General features: G+C 43.8%; 1 protein-coding gene across 2 annotated transcripts in view; it reads right to left on the bottom strand.

Moving 5' to 3' along the window:
• The window catches only part of LOC139291408 (multiple epidermal growth factor-like domains protein 11), a 71,406-nt gene that overhangs the window by 25,976 nt on the left and 24,211 nt on the right, over positions 1–21,219 (bottom strand). For both annotated transcript variants that reach the window (XM_070913464.1, XM_070913544.1), the window contains exons 5-9: positions 8,420–8,666; positions 7,440–7,560; positions 6,582–6,718; positions 4,786–4,998; positions 4,509–4,683 (exon numbers count right to left, since the gene is read on the bottom strand). In XM_070913464.1, the coding sequence (XP_070769565.1) occupies positions 4,509–4,683; positions 4,786–4,998; positions 6,582–6,718; positions 7,440–7,560; positions 8,420–8,666 (893 nt within the window). The remainder of the gene's footprint in view (positions 1–4,508; positions 4,684–4,785; positions 4,999–6,581; positions 6,719–7,439; positions 7,561–8,419; positions 8,667–21,219) is intronic.

Genomic DNA, 21,219 nt, shown 5'->3' with positions numbered 1-21,219 from the left:
GTGAAAACAAGCTGCACACAACCTGAACCTCCAGCACGCTGTCGCATTGATCAGGACCTTCAACATATAAACTGTGCTAATTAAAGCCGCCTGCTTCCAACCTGCTGCCTTTAAATCGCTATTAATCTAATATTCACAAAGCCAGCCAAATGTGCAGAGACAGGAGAAGAGAGAGGCCTTATTAAAAAGTTGGTGAATTAAGGACTTTCCTAAAAAACTTTGTTAATAAATAACGTGTGTGGGCCCAATAAGGGAAATCATCAGAATTTCTCAGGGGAAGTAGAAGCTCTAACAAGTGACCTCTGGAATAATAAATAAGTGTTGATCGATGGATCCTGATATTTATCAAGCGATTTTGAATTCAAAGAGGAAGACTGGGGCTTTATCAGCCTGTTGCTTTTATTTTCCTTTTCTCAAATTCAAGATCAGAGCCAGAAGATAAAATAACTGTTTAGTCTTCGTCTTAAAACTGTATCCAAACAGGATTAAATATAATCATCACATTAAGTACATGCCCTTCCATGGACTGGAGGAAGACGTTATTAGGCTAATAGCCCTCTGGCGTCCTCTGGATTAGTAATAGCAAAGATACATCCAGCTGTGCCGTCCAGCTTCCAGGTGTGAATGTGTTTAACAGTGTGAGTGTTCAGAAGAGGTGGATTGCTTTTCTTTTTCTGAGCCGGTTAAGTTGACATTAAAGCCCAAAGAACAGTGCTGTCAGATATACAGACTGTCCAAACTTTTATTGTATATATTTGATATTTTTTCCTTGTATAGTCATTACAGAGAGGCTGTAAAACAACGCAGAAAGGACTCTTTGTATAATCTGAACCATTAGGTCCAATAAAAAGACTGGGTCAGTACATGATGCCGTCACTGCGTGCAGGGTTTCGGCTCAAAGTGACGTATTTCAGCTGATTCCCACAAAACCAAAGCGCCTGCAAGGGTGTGGACGTTTATCAGAGGACACTGGGACACGTGGGGTTAATGAGGACATCCCGTCAAACACAGTCAGTGCAGCTCAGATGATTTGTTGTTGTTGACTGTGTATCACCTGCCAGACCGACAAACAGACCCGCTCGGCTCCACGGAGCTACGAGAGGAACCTTTAAGCAACAAATTCATCTAGAGGCAAAGGAGCCAATCACACACAGCTTCAGAAAATGTTCTAACAAGAACCAAGAGAACTGAACACATTACTCCTGTTCTTAAATCTTTACACCGGCTTCCAGTTACTTTTTAATGTGCTGCTGCTAGTTTATAAATCACTCACTAATCTCGAGCCAAAATACATTCCTGATCTCTTTGTGGAAACTAAACCGAGGGGGGGGTTCCCTCGGACCTTCAGGAAGAGTCCGCTGGTAGAACCTGGAGTCAGAACCAAACGGGGGGAAGCTGCACACAGGAACCAACTTCCTGATGATCTCAAATCTAAATAACAACTTACTGCACCATAACTGCATTTCATTTCATTTCATTCTATCCACGTTGATTTCATTCTGGCCTTTACTCCTTTTTGTTCAGCTTTTCTTTGTTCTCCATGTGAAGCACTTGGAGTTCCCTCCCTATATATATATATATATATATATATATATATATCTGTACACAACCGTTCCTCAGCTGTTCTGCAGATTTCCAACCTTGGCTCAGAGTTGCACATGTTTACAGATATTGATTGATCTGTCAAAAGTGGTGACAATACCACATATAAATTCTGTTTAAAGCTGGTTTCTTGTCTACACAGTGACACAGGCCGTGAGTTACCAGCGCAGCATAAATTCCCTTTAAATCAATAACACTCCGCTGAGAGCAACATCCATCTGAATTTAGCTGCTATAAACCAAACGGACATTCATCTGCAGCGCTCATCCTGCTTTCATCTGCTGAAAATCCCTGATGTTCTCAGTCCAATTATCAAAGTCCCTGTCATCTTTCTGCTGCTAGGTGTCTCATCTCCGCTCAGTCACTGCGAGATCAGTCAACACACCAGGGGGGTCTCACCAGTTACTGCTTCACACACCAGTCACAAAGCACACACACCGCGACATGTACCTTTAGTATCAACACTCGCCTGGTCCAAATCTAATCTAACGGTTACCTTTAATCCTGAATCTACCTTCAACTCTAAATCCAAGTTTTTAACCTAAACAACTGCCGTTTCCTCACCGCACACTGAACTAACCCTCACTGTGGGCTTCTGGGTCGAGTGTGTTCACACCGACAGCGTGGAAAGATTTAGTGATTTAAAGAGTCGTGTTGATGGACACTACTGCCCCACAGTGCAATGCACAACAGAAATAAAGGAGCAACACTTACTGCAGTAAACAAACTGAGGACTGCAACCCAGCAGAGCCCTGTCACCATCAGTATTAATATAGAAAATATATCTGGGACATATAATAAATAAATAACTGGTAACAGGTGACACACAAACACCAACAACATCAAATACAGGAAAACTGGAATACATCTTTAAAAAAAAAGAAAACTTGCACTCTTCCAAATATTTTATGCATCAAATTTGACGAAGATTAGATGAAATTTGAAATGATTTCGTCCCGTAATCATCTACGTTTCATATCCAGGGAGACTTTTTTTTTTTTATCAGGTAGGCCAGGTTCCTGCCCTCTGGATCGCTGTCCACATGACTTATCGACGGCTGTTTGTGTTGGTTGGACAAACGGTCGACCAATCTGAGCGTTGTAGGTGGGATTAAGAATGGGAACGCCGTCTTCCTTCATATTTAGCCTGCTTAGCTTGCTAGCTTGTTCACACAAAAATGGGGACAAATGTGGATGAGATCAACGCAGCTGGCCAGACAGTTAGTCGACTCACAGAAACAACAACTCTTTGATTGTTGTCCAGTTGTCCAGTTGTCCAGTTGTCCAGGGTGCCCAGAGGATGAACCCCGGAGACTTCAGTGGTTTAGTTCCTGAGGCAGAAGCCTTAAAGAAGTTGGTCTCACAGTGATAGCTAAACTCTAGATAAAGTGTTGATTTCACACTCTTGTTACTGCTTACATACACAACACTGGCCTGACATCTCCACGCTCTCTTCCTCCTTCAGCTTGACCTACATCACAGGGCCTGCACCTGCAGTAGCCTTCCTCCATTACAAGCCACGTAGCTCCGCGACGAAAGCTGCAGAGTCAACAGCACCTGATAAATTAAACTCAGCGTGTTAAAGCGCATGTTCTGCACCTGCTGCTGCAAATCCTGCACACATTATCTTCACATGTTGGCAGGGAAGAACCTCAACAGAATCAGGTTCCACTTTCCAGAACAAACACAGCCTCATGATGGACCGTCCTCGAAGAGCTTCAGCGGGATTCATTTACACATGCAGTACTTTAGCTAAAGGCTGTTGTTTCACTGTTCATTAAGGAGCGGAGTGCAGATGTACACATGTGGTGGAGACACAGCAACATATTTTTCTTTGTTTGAATAGTGTTTTAATGTCTGTTTCATATTTAATTTCTTGCCATTGAAGCTTGTATTTGTTGTGTGTACCTGCTCCTATAAACTTAAACCAGATGCAGAAGAACTGGACGTTATCTCTTTGGTTGATTCATTAGGTTTCTGTTCGACCGGGCTTTAGGAGCAGGCGGTGCCTCCTGATCTCTTAAAACTGTGCAAAAGAAAGGCAGATAGCGAAAGTGTCATTTAAGCACCTCTCGCCGTCTGCAGCAGCAGTTTCCAACCTTTTTGGCTCGTGACCCCTAAAAACAAAAGCACTGTGTGTCTACCACCACCACTGCTTTCTAATTTTACACGTTGAGATCAGTAGACAGACAGACAGACAGACAGACAGACAGACAGATGTACTACATTGTCGCAGCAGCAGGTTATCCAGGCATCACACAGGAAAAGTAAACATACATAACAACACGAGAAGAGAGAAATATATATCAATAAAAAATGTGAAAGTTACGCTCTTTCACCAGGTAGAGAACGTACACAATGAATGAAAGACGTTGTTCAGGTGCATTATGGGAAGTGTAGAGTCAGGACACATATCGAGCTTTCATTAATCTGTATGTAAAACTACGTTTCCAGGTACTTTCAGGCAGTATGCTGCTGCTGCCGCCGCCGCCGTCTCCATTGTTTCCTGCTAAGAGTCAGCTGTCTGCCATCCAAGTTGATGATGGTTGACCTTTTTTTTCTCCATCGTGCTGCCATGGCAACCACAGAAAGCACGCAGAGAAATAATAATGCAGGAACTCATTCTACTGGTGTCTGAGTTCCCTGAATTATAGACACAACTTCACCTGCAGTGAACAAACACGTGAAACAGGGCTGCAGCTAACTATCATTTTTTATCATAGATTATCTGTCAGTTATTATTATCATCTTAGTTTCTCAGAGGGTCCAACAGTCCAAACCCCAAAGACATTCCCTATGTCCATATGATGTAATGAGTGTGTGTTTCAGGATTTAATTCTGTTGACATTATGTACATTAACAGAACGATTAAAGTATTCAGTCTCATGAAACAGCTGCGTCACTTACTATGAACCCCGGAGCGCACACACAAGCTCCAGTGATGCCGTCGCAGTCGGCCCCGTTGGCGCAGGCGCACAGCTCTCTGCAGCCCTCGCCGTAGTAACCCGCCGGACAGGTCTCGTTACAGTAAAGCCCCGCCCATCCTGCCGCACAGGTGCACTCTCCTGACAGGGGGTGACAGCTGAGAGAGCGAGGGGAGTAGAAGTCGGTCAATCGGCCTACATCGTAAAAGTACGTGTTTTAATCTGCATGTAGAACAAAAAAAAGCCCTCTCGTTCAGTACCTGAGCGTGTTTGCAGTTTTGCAGGGGCAGTATTTGTCGCAGATGAGTCCGTACAAGCCAGGGGGGCAGAAGCGGTCCTGGCAGCTGGGGCCCTTGAAGCCCTCGTTGCACAGGCAGGCGCCGTTGATGTGGTAGCACTTGGCCCCGTTCTGACAGTCACACTTGTGGGCACACTGCGGCCCGTAAGTGCCGACCGGGCATTCATCCTGGCATCTGGGTTGGTTTAAACACGATAATGGAGGAGCGGTGAGAAGAGGTGTAATGCAGAAAGTCTGGTTTGTGTTTCTGGTCAAAGCTGCTGAATGAGAGAGGTCTCTCTTAAATACAAAGTCTTGCTAAATCTATTTTCCAGCACGCCCGACCTTCCCCTTTAAAAGTGCCCGTGAATTTTCACCTGCTGGACTCAGTTATTTTCTAACAATTGTCCGACTTGTACGTGACTTTGACTTTCGTTCGACTGCGGTTAATGAAAAAAAAAAAATCTAATTTCAAAGATAACATATTGAGTTGGAATGCATTCAGGTTTCTCTCATACAACATCAAATAAACGCTGTTTTGTGAAGTGTAGGAACGACAGGAGGTCTTCACGGGTCCACTCGGTTCCTAGTAGAGACCTGACCTGGGACCAGAGTCGGGGCTATATCCAAAATATGTCCAGTGTATTTGGGTTGTTCCTGTTCTACAGTGAATCTGGAGGTCAAGGCTGCAGCTAATGACTATTCTCACCAACAAATCTGTAAAAATGTCAGAAAACAGTGACAGAAGCTCAAAGGAGACGTAACAAGGAAACATTACACAGTTTCTGTGCATTCTGGGGTAAAACTGGGTATTTGTGTTCAGGTTTCTGGTTGTTCAAAATGTTTAAAACAGGTTTCCACGTTCACAAGTTTCAGTCAAAGAATCATCAGTGGGTCTAAAACCACCCAGCAATAAAAGCTGAGTGATATTATCCCTCCACTCCACTTTCCTCTCAGATGACATGCGCTCTACCAGTCACGCACACTCACGCCATTACGAGGTCAACAGGCTTCACATTCTGCTGAATGGTCTTTGTGACGAGCACCGTTGAACAGACAGAGCTGAAGTTAAAGCCTACAGTAACTTCGACTGACGCCTCTGCATCATTCTCAACACGTCCGCAAGTTGAAACCATTAAGAAATAGACAAATCACTCAATTAAAATGGCTCAGTGAGGATTTCTGTTTTGTGTCACGTTTAAATCATGCCGACTTCCTCAGGACTCTTATCTCTGCTAATTCCATTAGAACGTGGACGGGCCGGAAAGAGAACTCAGTCTAGGAATTATTCCATGTAGGCTAATTCACCTGTCTGGGGCCTAAATGAATGGAGGTAATTTGGCTGCATTCAGAGTAACGACGGAGGGGGAGAGAAAGAAAGATGGACAGATTGGAAGGAGGAGAGAGACAGAGCTGACCGGAGGGAGGTGGGGTGGGAGAACGTCTGTCTCACATGAGATACAGTGCTGGAGATGATGGAGGACGTGAAGCAGAAAACAATTTGGTTCAAATGTCCCACAGAAAAAAAGAGAGAAAAGTGCACAATAACAATCCACGAGCATTAACATGTGGGAGAGAGTCAGAGGGAAGAACATGACGTCTGGTTTATATTCAAATATTTACGCCAACCTCGTTGTTTCTATCACTTCCTGTTAATTACACATCTTCCTGTGTGTCTTTCTCCCTGTTGAATTCTGGTAATATTTGCAGCAGCAACAAGCCGATTTCCCCCGAGGGGTCCGGCAAACTTTCATACCATCTCACGCTCTCATGCCGTACCTCTCTCCGATGTAGCCAGCCGTGCACTGACACTGACCGCTGATGTGGTCGCACAGGCCTCCGTTACGACACGTGCACTCCTCGGAGCAGTTAATGCCGAACGACCCGAACGAACACGGCTGTGCGCAGACGGGACCCTGAGGAGGGAGATCACATGGCCGCCATGTTTACACGCACATCAAACATGTGAATACAAGGTGTGGATGAGAGACTCCACCTTAACACCACACGCTCAGTACATTTGTTAACTGTAGCTGCAGACGACAACAGCGTCAAAAGAAGACGTTGCCTTCTCTGATCTAAGACAAACATTTCTGTCGGGTGACCTTTGAGTTTATTCAGTGAATTTTAAAATAAAAGCAAAGAAAGGATTTCATAGAAAGAACGTAATCCTTCATCTGAAGTTAATAACTGAGATTCAGTTGGTGCTGCTGTAACGACAGCTGGGTGTCTTTGGAAATGTTTTGATGCCAACAGTTGAGCTTCAGCGTTAAAACCAAAACGATGACCTCACTGGTTTTCTAGGAAACTAAATATGCTGCTTTCAATGGCAGCTTGATGCTGACAGTTCATTTCCTTTACGTTGTGCTCAAACACTCATCCTGAACTATCAGCAAGTTGTTATCATTTTTTTAATCATCACCATTTTCTGCCCTTTGCTTGTTTTTTGTTGCATCTTTTTCATATTGAAAATGTTCTGTCAAGTATAATCTTTTCGCCAGACTCTCTAGACACAAAGGCGTAATATCAGATGGCCGCAAACACAGACACGAGGCCGAGGTTCCCCGTCGGCCGGGCCCCCGCTCAGACGCAGACATGCACTTCAGTGGGTGTTGTGGATGTTGCAGCAGGTCGTACCACCCAGCCGGCGGGACAGGAACACTGTCCGGTGACGTGATGGCACGCTCCTCCGTTCTGACAGGGACATCGCTGCTCGCACAGGGAGCCGTGTTTACCTGGAGGACAGGGCTCCTCACAGCTGCAGGGACGAGACAGAAGACACGTTTCACTGACTAAAACAACGACACATATCTGCATTTACTAAAGCGTCAGTGCAATATCTTCTCATTAAGAGGAGATGCTGTTCTGACACACTCTTCGTTCGTCCTGTGCTTTACTGCCTTATTTTTGACTGAAGAATATTAACTGTGACTAAAATACAGATGAAAGTATGTTTTCAGTCTGAGGCCACAGAAACCTCCGGCAATAAGGCGGGGAAGGACCACCTACACCACTCACTGCTGCGAGAACTGAAGGCGACTCAAATGAGCTCATCAACATTTCTATCACCTCGTCTCTCAGCGGGGCCACGATGGCTGGACAGTCCGAGGACAAAGTTCAGTGAGAATCAAAGAGATTTTACTAAGAAAATCCTCAAAAATAAGAATCTGAAAAGGGGAAATAACGCTCCTTGGTGAGAACATAATAGACACCTTTTTGGAGCATTTGCTGTTTTGCAAACTTGAAAACTGGTGAAAGACTTTCCTGTTTTTGTAATAATCAGTTCGGCTCATTACTAACACGTGTGAAACTTTGTGTTGAAGAAAAATGAAACATTAGTTCATGTAATAAAACCTACTAATGTAAAAATGCCATTTAGATTGAGGTCTTCCTTAATAATGTATTACACAGATGAATTATTACATTAACGATTGTGTCATATATTCCCTTTTTGCCCAACTTTAAAGTTCAACTTCATAATTTTAATTTTGGAAATCACTGCATCTCAATCAGAATGTAAAAGCCCTTCGACGTAATTCAGAAGGGGCCTTCTGGAAACCTCAGAGTGACAGAGATGCGTCCCATCCAGCGGGACAAACTGCCAAAAAGCTACTCACAAGGCTCCGGTGTATCCGGGCGCACACAGGCACTCGCCGGTCTGATGCTGGCAGGTGGCGCCGTTCAGGCACTGGCACTCCAGCAGGCAGTCCTTGCCGTAGAAGCTGGGGTCGCAGGGCTCCTCGCAGCGCCAGCCCTGGTAGCCGTCGGTGCAGACGCAGGCTCCGGTTATCGGGTTACATTTGGCCCCGTTCCGGCACTGACAGCGGTTACTGCAGTGGGGCCCCCAGAAGTCACTCTCGCAGCCTGGACGGGTGAGGAGGGTGTTAACAGAGAGGAGAGGAGGAAGGTGAGGAAGGTGAGGAGGGTGAGGAAGGTGAGGTCAGGAGGAGAGAAGAGACCAAATCTATCAAACCTCTGAGAACGACAGTTGACGAAGCTCTAAAAGGCAACTTGGGAGTAAAAACGTTGTGAGCTGAAAGTGAGAGATAAGACACATTTATCAAGTGATCACATGACTGCGGAGAGCAGGAACAACCAATCAGAGACAAGGATTGTCCCTCCATCTGCCATGTTGTTCATTCTTTTAAATAGAGCCTGATGTTTTTCTGCTAAAACATTGGATTGTGAATTAAACCACAATCTAATATATTTATATTTATGTATATATATAATTAGGGTTCGTTAAATAGGGATTAAATAATAAAACGTTGGTTGAAACTGAAACAAAAAGAAAACCAAATAATATAATAATAATAATATAATCAAATGTCCTAATTAAATGCAAATAGTGAGCTAAAGCTACACTACTCCATCTATTTAACTATATTACACCATGTTGCTTAAGATAACATGTTATTTATCACGATCAATGACATCTCGTCCAATCCCTCCAGAACAGATCTCAGCCACCGAGGGTCCACTCTGAGCCGACGTAGGAGACCGAAGTGAAAGACCTGAAGCACAGATAGTCCACACCACAACAAAGTATTAGTCCCAGTCTTCATGAAAACTGGCAGTTCAACCTGCACGGAGGCAGCAGCAGCTGTGATGTCTGCACACCGTCAGCCCTGCATGTCAGCGAGAGGCGACGGGCTGAAAAGTTGGGATCCGCAGTTTCCATAAACACCCGTAGACTCTATACAGCACGTCGATGTTTGCCACCCCAGCTGGTCTGTGATCTCTTCATACCAACAGATACCTAAGTGCAGGCAAGCCAAGCCCACTTTATTTATATAGCGAGTTTAAAACTATAACGCCACGTACACCAAAGCGCAGAAATAGATTTTTTTTAACGTTTCAGTTAATCTGGCGCTTTGGAGGCGAGTAATCCACCGTCTTGGTGCAGCTGTTGGGTTGCTAGAGGACGAAATTACACTAAAACACTCTTTACATTTTCAAAGCAATCAATCTTTGCACTAATAACTCCCCTGTTTCCAATTGCGGCACCACCCATAATATTTCTAACAAGAATTTTAATTAAAAAATCCCACATTTCCAGTTTCCCAACATCATCTAGTTTGCTGGCTTCTTCAAATGTGCTCTGTTATTATATTTGCAGTAATAAGACAAGACTTGTTATAGTATTTTCACTGTGTTTCACAAAGAGAATGAAAGTTGTATCACAACAAAGTGCAGTGGCTGCAGTGTCGGTGCTGCACGACCATAAAGTAAACTTGAGCTGAATTATCTGGTGTATTTTATTTGATTGTTTTACACAAAACTGTTGTTTATGTAGCTTCAGTTTGGCTGAAAATGACCCATTTGGGTTCAGCGCTCCTGTCATCCCACAGGTGTCCAGCGAACTAAGAGCTGGTTACTTCAGTCCATGGTGGCCTAAGTGTATTGAGATTGGTCCGACTCTAAAACCTGCTCCTCGGACGGCTTTCCGACGTCCACAAGTTCCTGTAACTTTGTGAAACTGACCGCCCGACGTTCACACATGCGCTGATTGATCAGCTGCTTCTTTCATGCTTTCATTTTTCATGTGAACAAACGAGAGCGACACTGTGAATCCCTTCGAGGAGAGACTGTCTGAAATGTGCGGCGTTATCTCCATATTTAAAGGACGAAGATGTCCCCCGCCTCCCTATGGCTGCAGGCTTTTCACCCCCCCCCCCCATCACACGTGGCCGTCTGGAACAGCTACAAACACTCGGTCGCGGTCGGCCGGCACGTCGTACAAAACGGGTCCTTTGAAGCACACTGAGGCCTTGAGGCAGGATGCAGCTGACTGATTCTCACAAGTGCATTAAAGCTCAAACATCTCTCCACATTTATCCCGACGCGACGTGATAACAGCTGAGAACTCCACAAACATCCGGCTGCAGTGGAGACACGCAGCGTGATGGATGCAGGCGCCCGTGCAGTTCCCTCCACGCTGCACCATCAGGCTGAAACAGCAGAAAATTCAGCATTTAGCAATTTAATTCTCTCAGCGCTGCGTCCAGTATTATACAGTATTTTGCTGAAAGAAGTGGAACTACCATGGGACGATGGATTAATCTAATGGACCCTGAAATCTACATATTACTGGGCGCAGTTATTTCCAGCCTCTTTAGTCTCTTTAACTACATGGAGGAATGTTTTCGATAAAAAAAATGCTTTCTTTAACGTATCTCCTTCCCTTTGTGTACACAGTCTCAAGATCTGCCTTCAGAAAGTACATCACAGGTCTGTCAGTGGATGAATTGCCGACTTTAAATGAAAACAAGCACAAAAGATGGAACATTTTATTGTATATTACATCATTTCAAGATAACATAAATCAAAGCACTATTATCTTTTTGATATATGCTCATGGGGTGAGCAGCACTCCCCAGAAGGGAAGTAAAGTACCCAGAAGTCTGAGTGCCAAGAGCGCTGAATGAATGACCATGAGTGGAAAAGGAAAAAAAACAAACCTGGAAAGTTGTCCAGACTTGGGGAACTTTTCTCTCCAAACGTGGGTGGTGGTTTTACAGAAATTATAGTGTTAAATGTTTCATCAGTACCGTGGTGGACAGAGCTATGAGCAGACAAAGCATAAATCAGACTCGCACTCCCTCCCTCTCAATCTTTCTCTAATTTACTCTCTTCCCTTCCCTGTTTTCTATGCATCTCTCAGTTCCTCCTGCCCCCTCTCCTCTTCTCTTCGCCTTCAGTCTCTCTCTCAAAGAGGGGAGTTCTCTTTATTTCTCTTAACTAGTGAGCCAGCACAGTCAAATCCTTTATCCTCTCACAGCCTCAATTATTCAGCAGCAAAGAGTCCGAATCAAGTGACTAATGACTTTGATCAAGAGTAGCTCGCTGGCACTAAGCAGAACTTCCTGCACTAAATTAAGAGCTGCATAATATACTTTGGCAAGGGCTAACTCTTTAAGGAATATCTCTAGGTTTGTCTACGGCGTAGTCACTCTTTGCCAATAATAAAATCTGAGCTTGATCAGGAGGTTTGGCTCTTTTCTCTCATGTCTAAAAGAGAAACTCACCTAGATTATATACCAAACCTCTTTTATTATTTCATTATTTATCATTATTATATTATTCCTGAGGCAGTCTCTAGTCCAACAGTGTCTTATATTAAAGGAATAGTTAGAAATCTGGGGGAATAGTCTTATTTGCTTTCTTACAGAGAGATGAGAAGATCAGTAGCACTCTCATATATTAAGGGTTTCTATTATGAAGCTAGAGCCACGAGAGGATTAGCTTAGCTTAGCACGAGGACCAGACGCAGGGGGAAACAGCTATTCTGACTAAAGGTCTGCAAACCAACACCTCCACAGCTCATTAAAGCAGATTAAACAAGGAAGATATAATGAGTTAATTATGAGCTTTAACTTTGGGCAGATCCAGACTAGCTGTTTCAACCAGTCTTTATGCTAAGCTAAGCTAATCTTCGTTCATCTTAGAGAGAAACAAAATAGGTGAGCATGCGGTGAAGCCACGGAGGACATTTTTTAACCACTCGTCAGGTGAGTCCAGCTGCGTTGAGAGGAAACAGAAATGCATCTGCAGCCTTTTGTTCATTTTCAGTGTGAAACCTTCACAAAGATGCTAAAATGTGTTTTGAAACCTTGAGGACAGCTTGGCAGGTTCAGTAGGTATTTTCTCTTTTGGAACCATAATGTTTCCATGAAACGTGAATTCAAAAGAAATGTAATGTCTGTTTTACTGGATGATTTCACTGCATGTTTGAAGGCAAGCAAATAACGTGTACACGGCAGTAATCGAGAGTATTGTCATGGTTACCTGACGGCAGCGCCAGCGGTGGGCAGTTGAATGATTTTCAAATGACTATTTACTCATTCTTGTGATGGAGATGTGGGTTTTTTTTCTGTAGCAGAAACTAAATAAATGACAACCTCAACTAAAAGTATAAGCTGCACAACAGAACAGGTGTAAGAACACCAGTTAAAGGCTTCCAAATATAAAGTCCATTACTGCCTTTACTCTTCACTCTCACACATACAGAACATACTGAAATACTGATGTTTAAAACGTCTGTTTCAATGCAGCAGATCTAATTGGAGGATCCATAGACAACCCTCCCTAGGCAGAAGCACAAGACTCATTATGAGGGTCCTTTATTTTCCCTTTTACAGAAGTGAAACACACGAGGCCTGACTTCAACATCTGCATCACCAGCATTTAACACGAGAGGCTGCCGAGGAGGCTTGAACAAGAGCAGCGAGAGAGACGACCGGAGACGGGGGATTTAAAAAAACGTCTTAAAAAGGCTGAAAAAAAGAAAGGGAAGCGATCAAGTCGTATAATCGACTCCAGCAGGAAGAAGTCCAGACAAAACGCAGCCTTTTCAGAGGGAGCTGAAACCACTCTGTGACTCACTTCTGTCCGTCATCCGTATCAACACCACTTACAGACATTAAGGCTGATGGTGAGTCAGAGTCTACTGTATCTTTGTATTTCTTTCCAGTGAAAATCGCTGTTAAATTGATTGTTGTAAGTTGAAGACTGGAAGCAGGCAGAAACAACTCATTAAATACAGTATTTTACGATAGAGCACAGTTATTCCTCGCAGAGCAAATGTGTCTGGATTTCACAATAGTCAGTATGCAACAACAGTCCAAAGTTCAGACGAGGAAACTGACTTGTTCAGACTTCTGTGTTCATTTCCCCTGTCTGCAGTCTTTGTCCTGCACATGCTCACATTACAGACCCGCTTACATGTATAGACCTCCATGAGATTGGCTCTGGTTTTGGTAAACACACTGACTGAGTCTGTGAGCCGTTTATAAGCCAGTCCCATAAGGAGCGTTGCATCTTGTTTTGAGATGCAAAGGCAGCAGCCCACACAGAAGTTCACCACTTTATCTGAAATCTTAAAGTGCATCCATACCTCTGGGAGCCAGACGCACCGATAACACCCTGGTGATTCTCCACAACCTGTAATGTAACCTGTAACATATTCAAATACATCCAGCTTAATAAGGTTATAATACATTAAAGCTAACCACATTATAAGAGCTTCTTGTTGAGAGAGTTATAAAATTTGAAGTACATGATATGATAAGGCACCAACCATTTCCTTTACCATTGTTTTTGTATTATATTGTGTTCTATAGGCCTGTGAAGTGCTTCAGGTAACGTCTACACACTCGCTGTGCATGGCTGATTGATGTCGTCATTAAATCGTCTGCTGCACCTACTTTAAATGCTGCTCTCTTGTCTCTCCAGCCATTCGTGAGAAGAAGGGGAAAAAAAAAACCTTAAGGGTTTCACTGTACCGCTTTTTCATGACACAGGCAGAAGTTATGCAAATGTAATAATCATTCATTAGTCACTATCAGGTGGAAGTCAGTTGGTTGAGTTGTTTTTTCCGCCTTCACAAAAGTGCAACGTGGCCTGAAAACATTTCAATAAGCATTTCTGGGCTGTAATCACTTGACTGTGCAGAGTTTTCTTTTCTTTTTATTTACCCAGAAGATTCTACTGAGTGTGGTCCTCAGCAGCCCCCTGCTTCACATGTAGACGGTTCCAAGCACACATACATACAGAGCACCACCCAGTGTGAGGTGTTTGCCCCCGCTGCCCTCTCTGTAATGGTTAATCCACCAGTATGTGCAAGCCAAGCTCTTTAATCACAATGAGATCTTTAATGCTAAAATATAATTATTGTTGTTATCCATGAATCCTCAAATTTACTGTTTTACAAAAAAAGCCAAAAAAAATAGGAAAGCACATTATTATTTTTTGATTGAGATGCCAAATCACAGTTATTTACTTGCATTCCTGAACAGAAACATTTGTTTTAGTGGTTGCGAGAATGCAAGCTGTTATCAGGGCCAAAGGAGGTCGTACAGAATATTAAGATTTTTGGTTAATATATGCGAATAAGGACTATTTAATTGTTCCAGTTTGTTATTTGCCTAATAAATAACAATACAATCTTTAGTTTGAAACAAGTTTTTGACAGATTTTTAAAATATTTGTGTTTTCTCATTTTTATGACAGGTGGTCTAATAAATTTGTTAAGCACTGTACATGCACACCAGTGCAACCAGTACCGTGCAGTACAAATACACTGCTCTGCTGCTGAGCTGCTGGTGGATAAGTGCCTCGCTGTCCTCAGTAGAAGTTGCTCAGAGATGCTTTTCTCAAACTCTTTCTAAACTTCAAGCACAAACAGAAAAGCCGAGAACCAACCGCTGTTTCTAACCAGTACGAGAAAAAACAAAACCTCTCCAGCATTAAATGAATATAGAGAACTCCCGCCCACTGACATCTGCATGACGAGTGTTTTTCATTAATCAAAGCTGCGTGTTCACCAGTCACAGGCCGGGCCACGGGGTTACAGTGATTAACTGTGCGAAATAAAAAGCAACAAAGCTCTGCTTTCAAAAGTGTTCATTCACAAGAGCAGAAAAACACATCTGCAATTGAATTAGCCTCTTTTGTGCGGCTCTTGACGGTGCTGTGTTTTCCAGCTGATTGAAAGTGGTGGACGAGTGAAAACACAATACTCGGAGGAGAGCATCGATCGTTGACTTCCAAAGGCCCACTAGAGGGCATTTTTAAAAAAAAGTGTATTTATTTATTTGCTTATTTGTTTATTTGGAAAAATCTAATTAATCACACAGACGTGGCCTCCTTACTCGATAAACAGAGTTCAGATCTCACTTTTAATTTTAATTAATGACCTGGACCGAGAAAGGAAAACACTCAGCGACTCATCGTGCCACCTGAGATTTAGGTGACAACCAAAGCCTGCGACCAGATGAATGAGTCACACCGGTGTTTCCCCATAAAGAGGATGCATGCGCCCCGGTGAGACATGATTGACGAGCAGCCTGACCGGACTGGATCGAGGGGGGAATACCCTGCCAATAAGTGAGTCGGAGGGAAAGTGCTGAGTGGCCGAAAACACAGCAGCACTCCGACTGCCACCGGGCCATCTGTTGATCTATGGAGCTGCAACCGCACAAATTTGTCTTGGTTCTGCCCCGCTGATCTCGTTCTGGGTTTGTGGGGGCCGGAGTCTGAGCTCGGGGGGGAGTTAGGAGCATGTACAAGGGGAGGATCAGAAGGGGGCACGGATGCAAACGTCCAGCTTACAATGAAATGTAAGTGTGTTCACTTCCTGCAGAGGAGGTTCTGCCATGAACATTCAATCATTATCTTTATTTTCACAATTAAGTTTCTGCTCTACAAAGCTTTATCAGTTGTAACTAACGTATGGAGCCCCGAAAGGTGATATTTATTTAACTTTAACGTTACATCTCTCTCCTTATTTCTTCTCTTTAGAGAATACAACAAAAATCTAATATCTAAAACTGCTTTTTACTACAATCATCCCATAATCCTCAGGTCTCTGTCTAAATCATTAATTCATGTATTAGAGTACATGGTTATAACATAAACAGTAATATTACAGGTATATTAATGAAAAATCAGAGTGTAAAGACATAAAAGAACTATTAAGAGTAATGGAGGTATTATTTCCTAATGCACATCCTGTGTTTTGGTTTAGGCTGCAGACACACTTCGGTTAAGGTCAGTAAATAAATAAGTGCAGAAAAAGTAAATACGTCAGACTTTTTTCAATATTTATCCGAGATCATCATCATCTTTCCGTAACTTAATCCAGAGATTAAACAGAACCACGAAGTTTCTAAAAAAAAAGGGGCAGCAGCATCTGGACCAAAACAAATGATCAACACTTCCAGCTGCAGACCAGATGGACTGTTGAACAAACTCTTTATCAACGACTTTGATAACATTTATCACGGCTTACTAGAACATTTACAACCGCATTACTATCAGACAGAAACAAACTGCTGACAGGGATTATTTATTCAAACAACAGGATGGGATTCTGATTCTGTCAGACTGGAGGAGGATAAACCAGAGGAGCCCAAAACCCGTCCTTATTAATGGATTATAACTGATCTAAAACACATTAGTATGTAATTGATTAACCATTAATTAAGCCATCATTTACAATGGAAAAACTATTCATAAAGGACGTGTTGTGCAAAAGAGACCAACTACACGCACACTTAAACACAAGAAGCGATACAGATACATGTCGGGTAAACAAACATGTAGAGCTTCATGCGTAACTGCAGACAGAAAACTGAGAGCCACTAAATGTCTTGATGAATAAACGATTATAAAGTCGTTGTGTGTCTGTCATCGAGCTCGCCTTCGAGACTTCACCCCGTCAAGATGCTGAGGATCGATGCTGCTGTCAGCCAATGAACGCCTTCTCAGCTGCACTCACAGCGACTGCTGGGCAAAAGCCAATGAACTACACACACACACACACACACACACACACACACACACACACACACACACACACACACACACACACACACACACACACACACACACACACACACACACACACACACACACACACACACACACACACACACAGCCTCTAGCTTAATTCATTCATTTTTAATTCGACGTTATCTTTGTCAGAAACCTATGGAACGGGGGCAGATTGGCTCGGAGAGAAGCGATCTGCAGGACACTTGTTTTTCATGACTTTGACGACACCTTTGGTGATAAGCAGTCGCTGCTTTGGTGTTCTGCTTTTACCGCAGGCGCTGGCTCAACATAATCTATTATTAAAAACGACTCTCCTATATTTATTCCAAACAAATTGCTATTGTTTCTTCCATGAACACAAAGGCGATAACTTCCTCTGCGGCAGGAGAAAGAGAGCGGCAAAGTAAGCGCTTTCAAAACAATCTATTAGGTTGACTCATTATTGTATCAGCGGGGTAAGAATGTGTTTCTATTTATATGAAAAAGTGTAAGCGAATCACATGCAGACGGCTTTTTATCAGGCTCATCGGGAAAGGTCAACAACAGGGACGAGCCTCTGGAAAGTCATGAACCAGAAGTACGTTTCCGGTAGCAGCTGGGTATTACCCAGCAATGCACCACTTTATTCAAGGCCACACCGCTTCCACGAGTAAAACTATTTTCATCAGCACGCTGTCAGACAGCCACTGTGCACTCCCTTGACAAATGAGTAAACAATACTTTATAAAAGCAGCAGCGGGGGGAGGGTGCTTTTCTGTAGTAAGCCCCCTTCACCTCCAAAACAAAAGTGATGAAAGTCGCCGATAAAAGAACTCTGGATGTACGAGTGTGTCGCTAACTGAGTGTGAAGTCTTCATACCTTGAAACGTCCGTCAGGAGACGACTGCGTCAAGCTAAGCCGAGTTATTAGGAGGCGGCTGACCCACATACAAACACGCATGCTTGTGTTTAATTCAGCCACATTGATTTCCTATTTTCAATTAATAATTGTAATTAGTGGCAGCACAGTTCAGGCTGTATGGGACGTGGGTCGATGAGGTGTGGGGGGGGGGGGGCAGTGACGGAGGACAGGCCAGATGGATGACACAGTTTGCTGCTCACAGGTCTGGAATACAGTGTCAGTTTATTGTGACACTGACTCACTCACTGACTGTGTGTGTGTGTGTGTGTCTGCATCTGTTTGTGCGTCTGGGTGATTGAGTTTTTACAGATTTTCCTTTTAATGAGGCCATTTACGTGTCGAGATAATAAGCCGGGAAAGTCAACACAGCGTTAATCAATGCTAGAAACGGTCATTTGAAGTCCTCTGGCTAAACATATTAGACCTGCGGTAATTCTGAGAGTCTTTACTGACTTCTTCTGCTCTGCACTTTACGTGTTGTTTTTTAAGACTGAACAATTGCCGTCATTAGCGGTCGTCAACAACTTTGCTGCGGAACGATGCAGCAACCTTGTGTGTGTGTGTGTGTGTTGCTTTCTTGTGTGGTAATTGCATTTTAATGATCTCCTTTTTATGTAAACTTGGGGCATAAATTTGAGTTCAGGTCTAATGGCTCTTGGCAGGTGGCTGTCCTCCCACCGACCCGCTGACAAATATAAAGAGGTGAGAGGTGCACACCGGACAGCTGATGGCTCCATTTGGCTGGGGTCAGAGGTCAACCGGCATCCTGGTCACCCGGTGGATGTTGACCTCCAACTCCAACTGAGTGTAGACAATTAAGAATAGCTCCATTTTTACTTTATTCACTCATTAATAAATGTTTTGGACACTTTGGCAGCTCTGACATATTATCACCTCATAAAACAAACATTTGCCTTTTTACACATCCAGCAAACAGAGCAACACTGTCATTAGTTTGGAGAATGTCCAATATTCCACATATATATATATATATATATATATATATATATATATCTGGTTCTTTAGCTGCAGCTAACTATCAGTGTGCTGCTGCTGGGCAGGTAGTGAGACTCAAATCAGTAAAGTTGTGGCTCCGAAAACCAAAACAATGAGCTAAAAGACACTAAAACGCTTTGTAGAGCTGCAGTCACTACGGGGGACACCTTTTCACATGAAACATCTGACCATCTGATCATTTGTTAACATGAGAATATAGAGCAGCCTGAAGCTTTAAACATTACATAATTAATAATTATACAGACACAGAGCAGCTGTTTGAGTACAGCCGGCGGTAACAAGTAGGAGCGACTTGTTACAACAAGCTGTCTGTGCGCCATCATATACTGTACCTGCAGAACTTTACCGCTAATGTTAGCATGCTTACACACTGAATTAAGATGGGGAACATGGTAAACATCAGCCTGGGAACCAGACCAATCTGTGAGAAACTGAACGCCGGGAGCTGCATGGAATGGGTTTCCAGCTGCATGCAAGCCTTACATCACCGAGCACAATGCCAAGCGTCGGATGGAGTGGTGTAAAGTACGCCGCCACTGGACTCTGGAGCCGCTGGACTCTGGAGCCGCTGGACTCTGGAGCCGCTGGACTCCACTGGACTCTGGAGCAGTGGAAACGAGTTCTGTGGACGAATCACGCTTCTCTATCTGGAAGTCTGATGGACGAGTCTGGGTTTGCCGAGTGCCAGGAGAACGTTACCTGCCTGACTGCATTATGCCAACTGTAAAGTTTGGTGGGGGAGGGATGATGCTATGGGGTTGTTTTTCTGGGGTTGGCCTCGGCCCCTTAGTTCCAGAGAAGGGAAATGTTAATGCTTCATCTTACCAAGTCATTTTGGTTCAATTCTATGCTTCCAACTTTGTTTGGGGAAGGCCCTTTTCTGTTCCAGCATGACTGTGCCCCCCAGTGCACAAAGCAAGGTCCATGAAGACATGGTTGGATGAGTTAAGTGTGGAAGAACTTGACTGGCCAGCACAGAGCCCTGACCTCAACCCCACTGAACACCTTTGGGATGAACTAGAATGGAGATTGCGAGCCAGGCCTTCTCGTCCAACATCAGTGTCTGAGCTCAGTGCAAAGATTCCCACAGACTCGCTCCAAACTCTTGTAGAAAGCCTTCCCAGAAGAGAGGAAGCTGTTCTAGCTGCAAAGGGGGGGACCAACTTCATATTAATGCCTATGAGTTTGGAATGGGATGTCATAAAAGCTCCTGTAGGTGTAATGTGTAGGTGGTGGCCCAATACTTTTGTCCATACAGTGTATTTCACCTTAACTTTCATTTAATATCCTTGCGCTCTTTTCTCGTCTCTCTCTGTCCTCTTGGAATTTGTCCTGTAAGACAATTCCTGTATGAGGGATCAGCGAAGTGTCATCTCATCCTAAACCCCGAGGATGCTCCGATTCAGTCCGTGTGCCATCCTGGAGAGCAGACTGGCTTTAGAGGATCCTACAGGAATCAACAGACCAACCTTCCCTCCCACTTGGAGGTCACACCTCCCTCCTCTGCACCACGAACCCCTTTGAGAAACGTCAAGACGGCTTGAAGTGCAAAATGACTGAGAGAGAAGTGGATGAAGAAATAAAGAGACTGGGGGAGGCTGCGATTGTGCTCCTCTTCTCTGAGCAAATGTAAAGTGGAGGAAGACAGCCGATGAATAATTCCCGGCCGTTTTCAAAGTCAAAGCGAAGTCAGTCGTGTGGGGAAGAAAAGGATCTATTGTGCCGGTCACTTCGGCTGAAAGGCAGCAGTGGACGATAAACAAGTTAGTTTGGAAATTAATCAGAGCGCAAATAGAGAGAGAAGGAAATGTTGAGACCGTGGAGGGGGGGGGGGGGGGGCAGGCGGGAAAGCAGAGCGGAGTGGGCAAGTCGTTATATTCCTTAATGGGTTGTCTGTCATGAGGTTTGGCCAGCGTGGGCTCACGTGGCATTAGAAGGAAAATGGGTAATCAAAAGGTTTCCGAGGTGAGGTGCCGGTCCATTTCCTCTCTCACTCTCAGACACACAAGATTGATGGAGAAAGAGAGCGACTCTCCGGCTTCGATGGGAAAACAGGAGCCTGAAATTTGTTTGCTGATGGAGTCGATTTTCTCCAAATCTCTTAACGGAGCAGCTGAAGTACGAAGCTGTACTAAAACATACAGGGTAGTTGCTTCAGTATAA

The sequence above is a fragment of the Enoplosus armatus genome, chromosome 1 (genome assembly GCF_043641665.1).
Source record: "Enoplosus armatus isolate fEnoArm2 chromosome 1, fEnoArm2.hap1, whole genome shotgun sequence".
Taxonomy (NCBI): domain Eukaryota; kingdom Metazoa; phylum Chordata; class Actinopteri; order Centrarchiformes; family Enoplosidae; genus Enoplosus; species Enoplosus armatus.
Note: the sequence above shows the minus strand (reverse complement) of the source record. Positions and strands in the feature narration are given on the sequence as shown.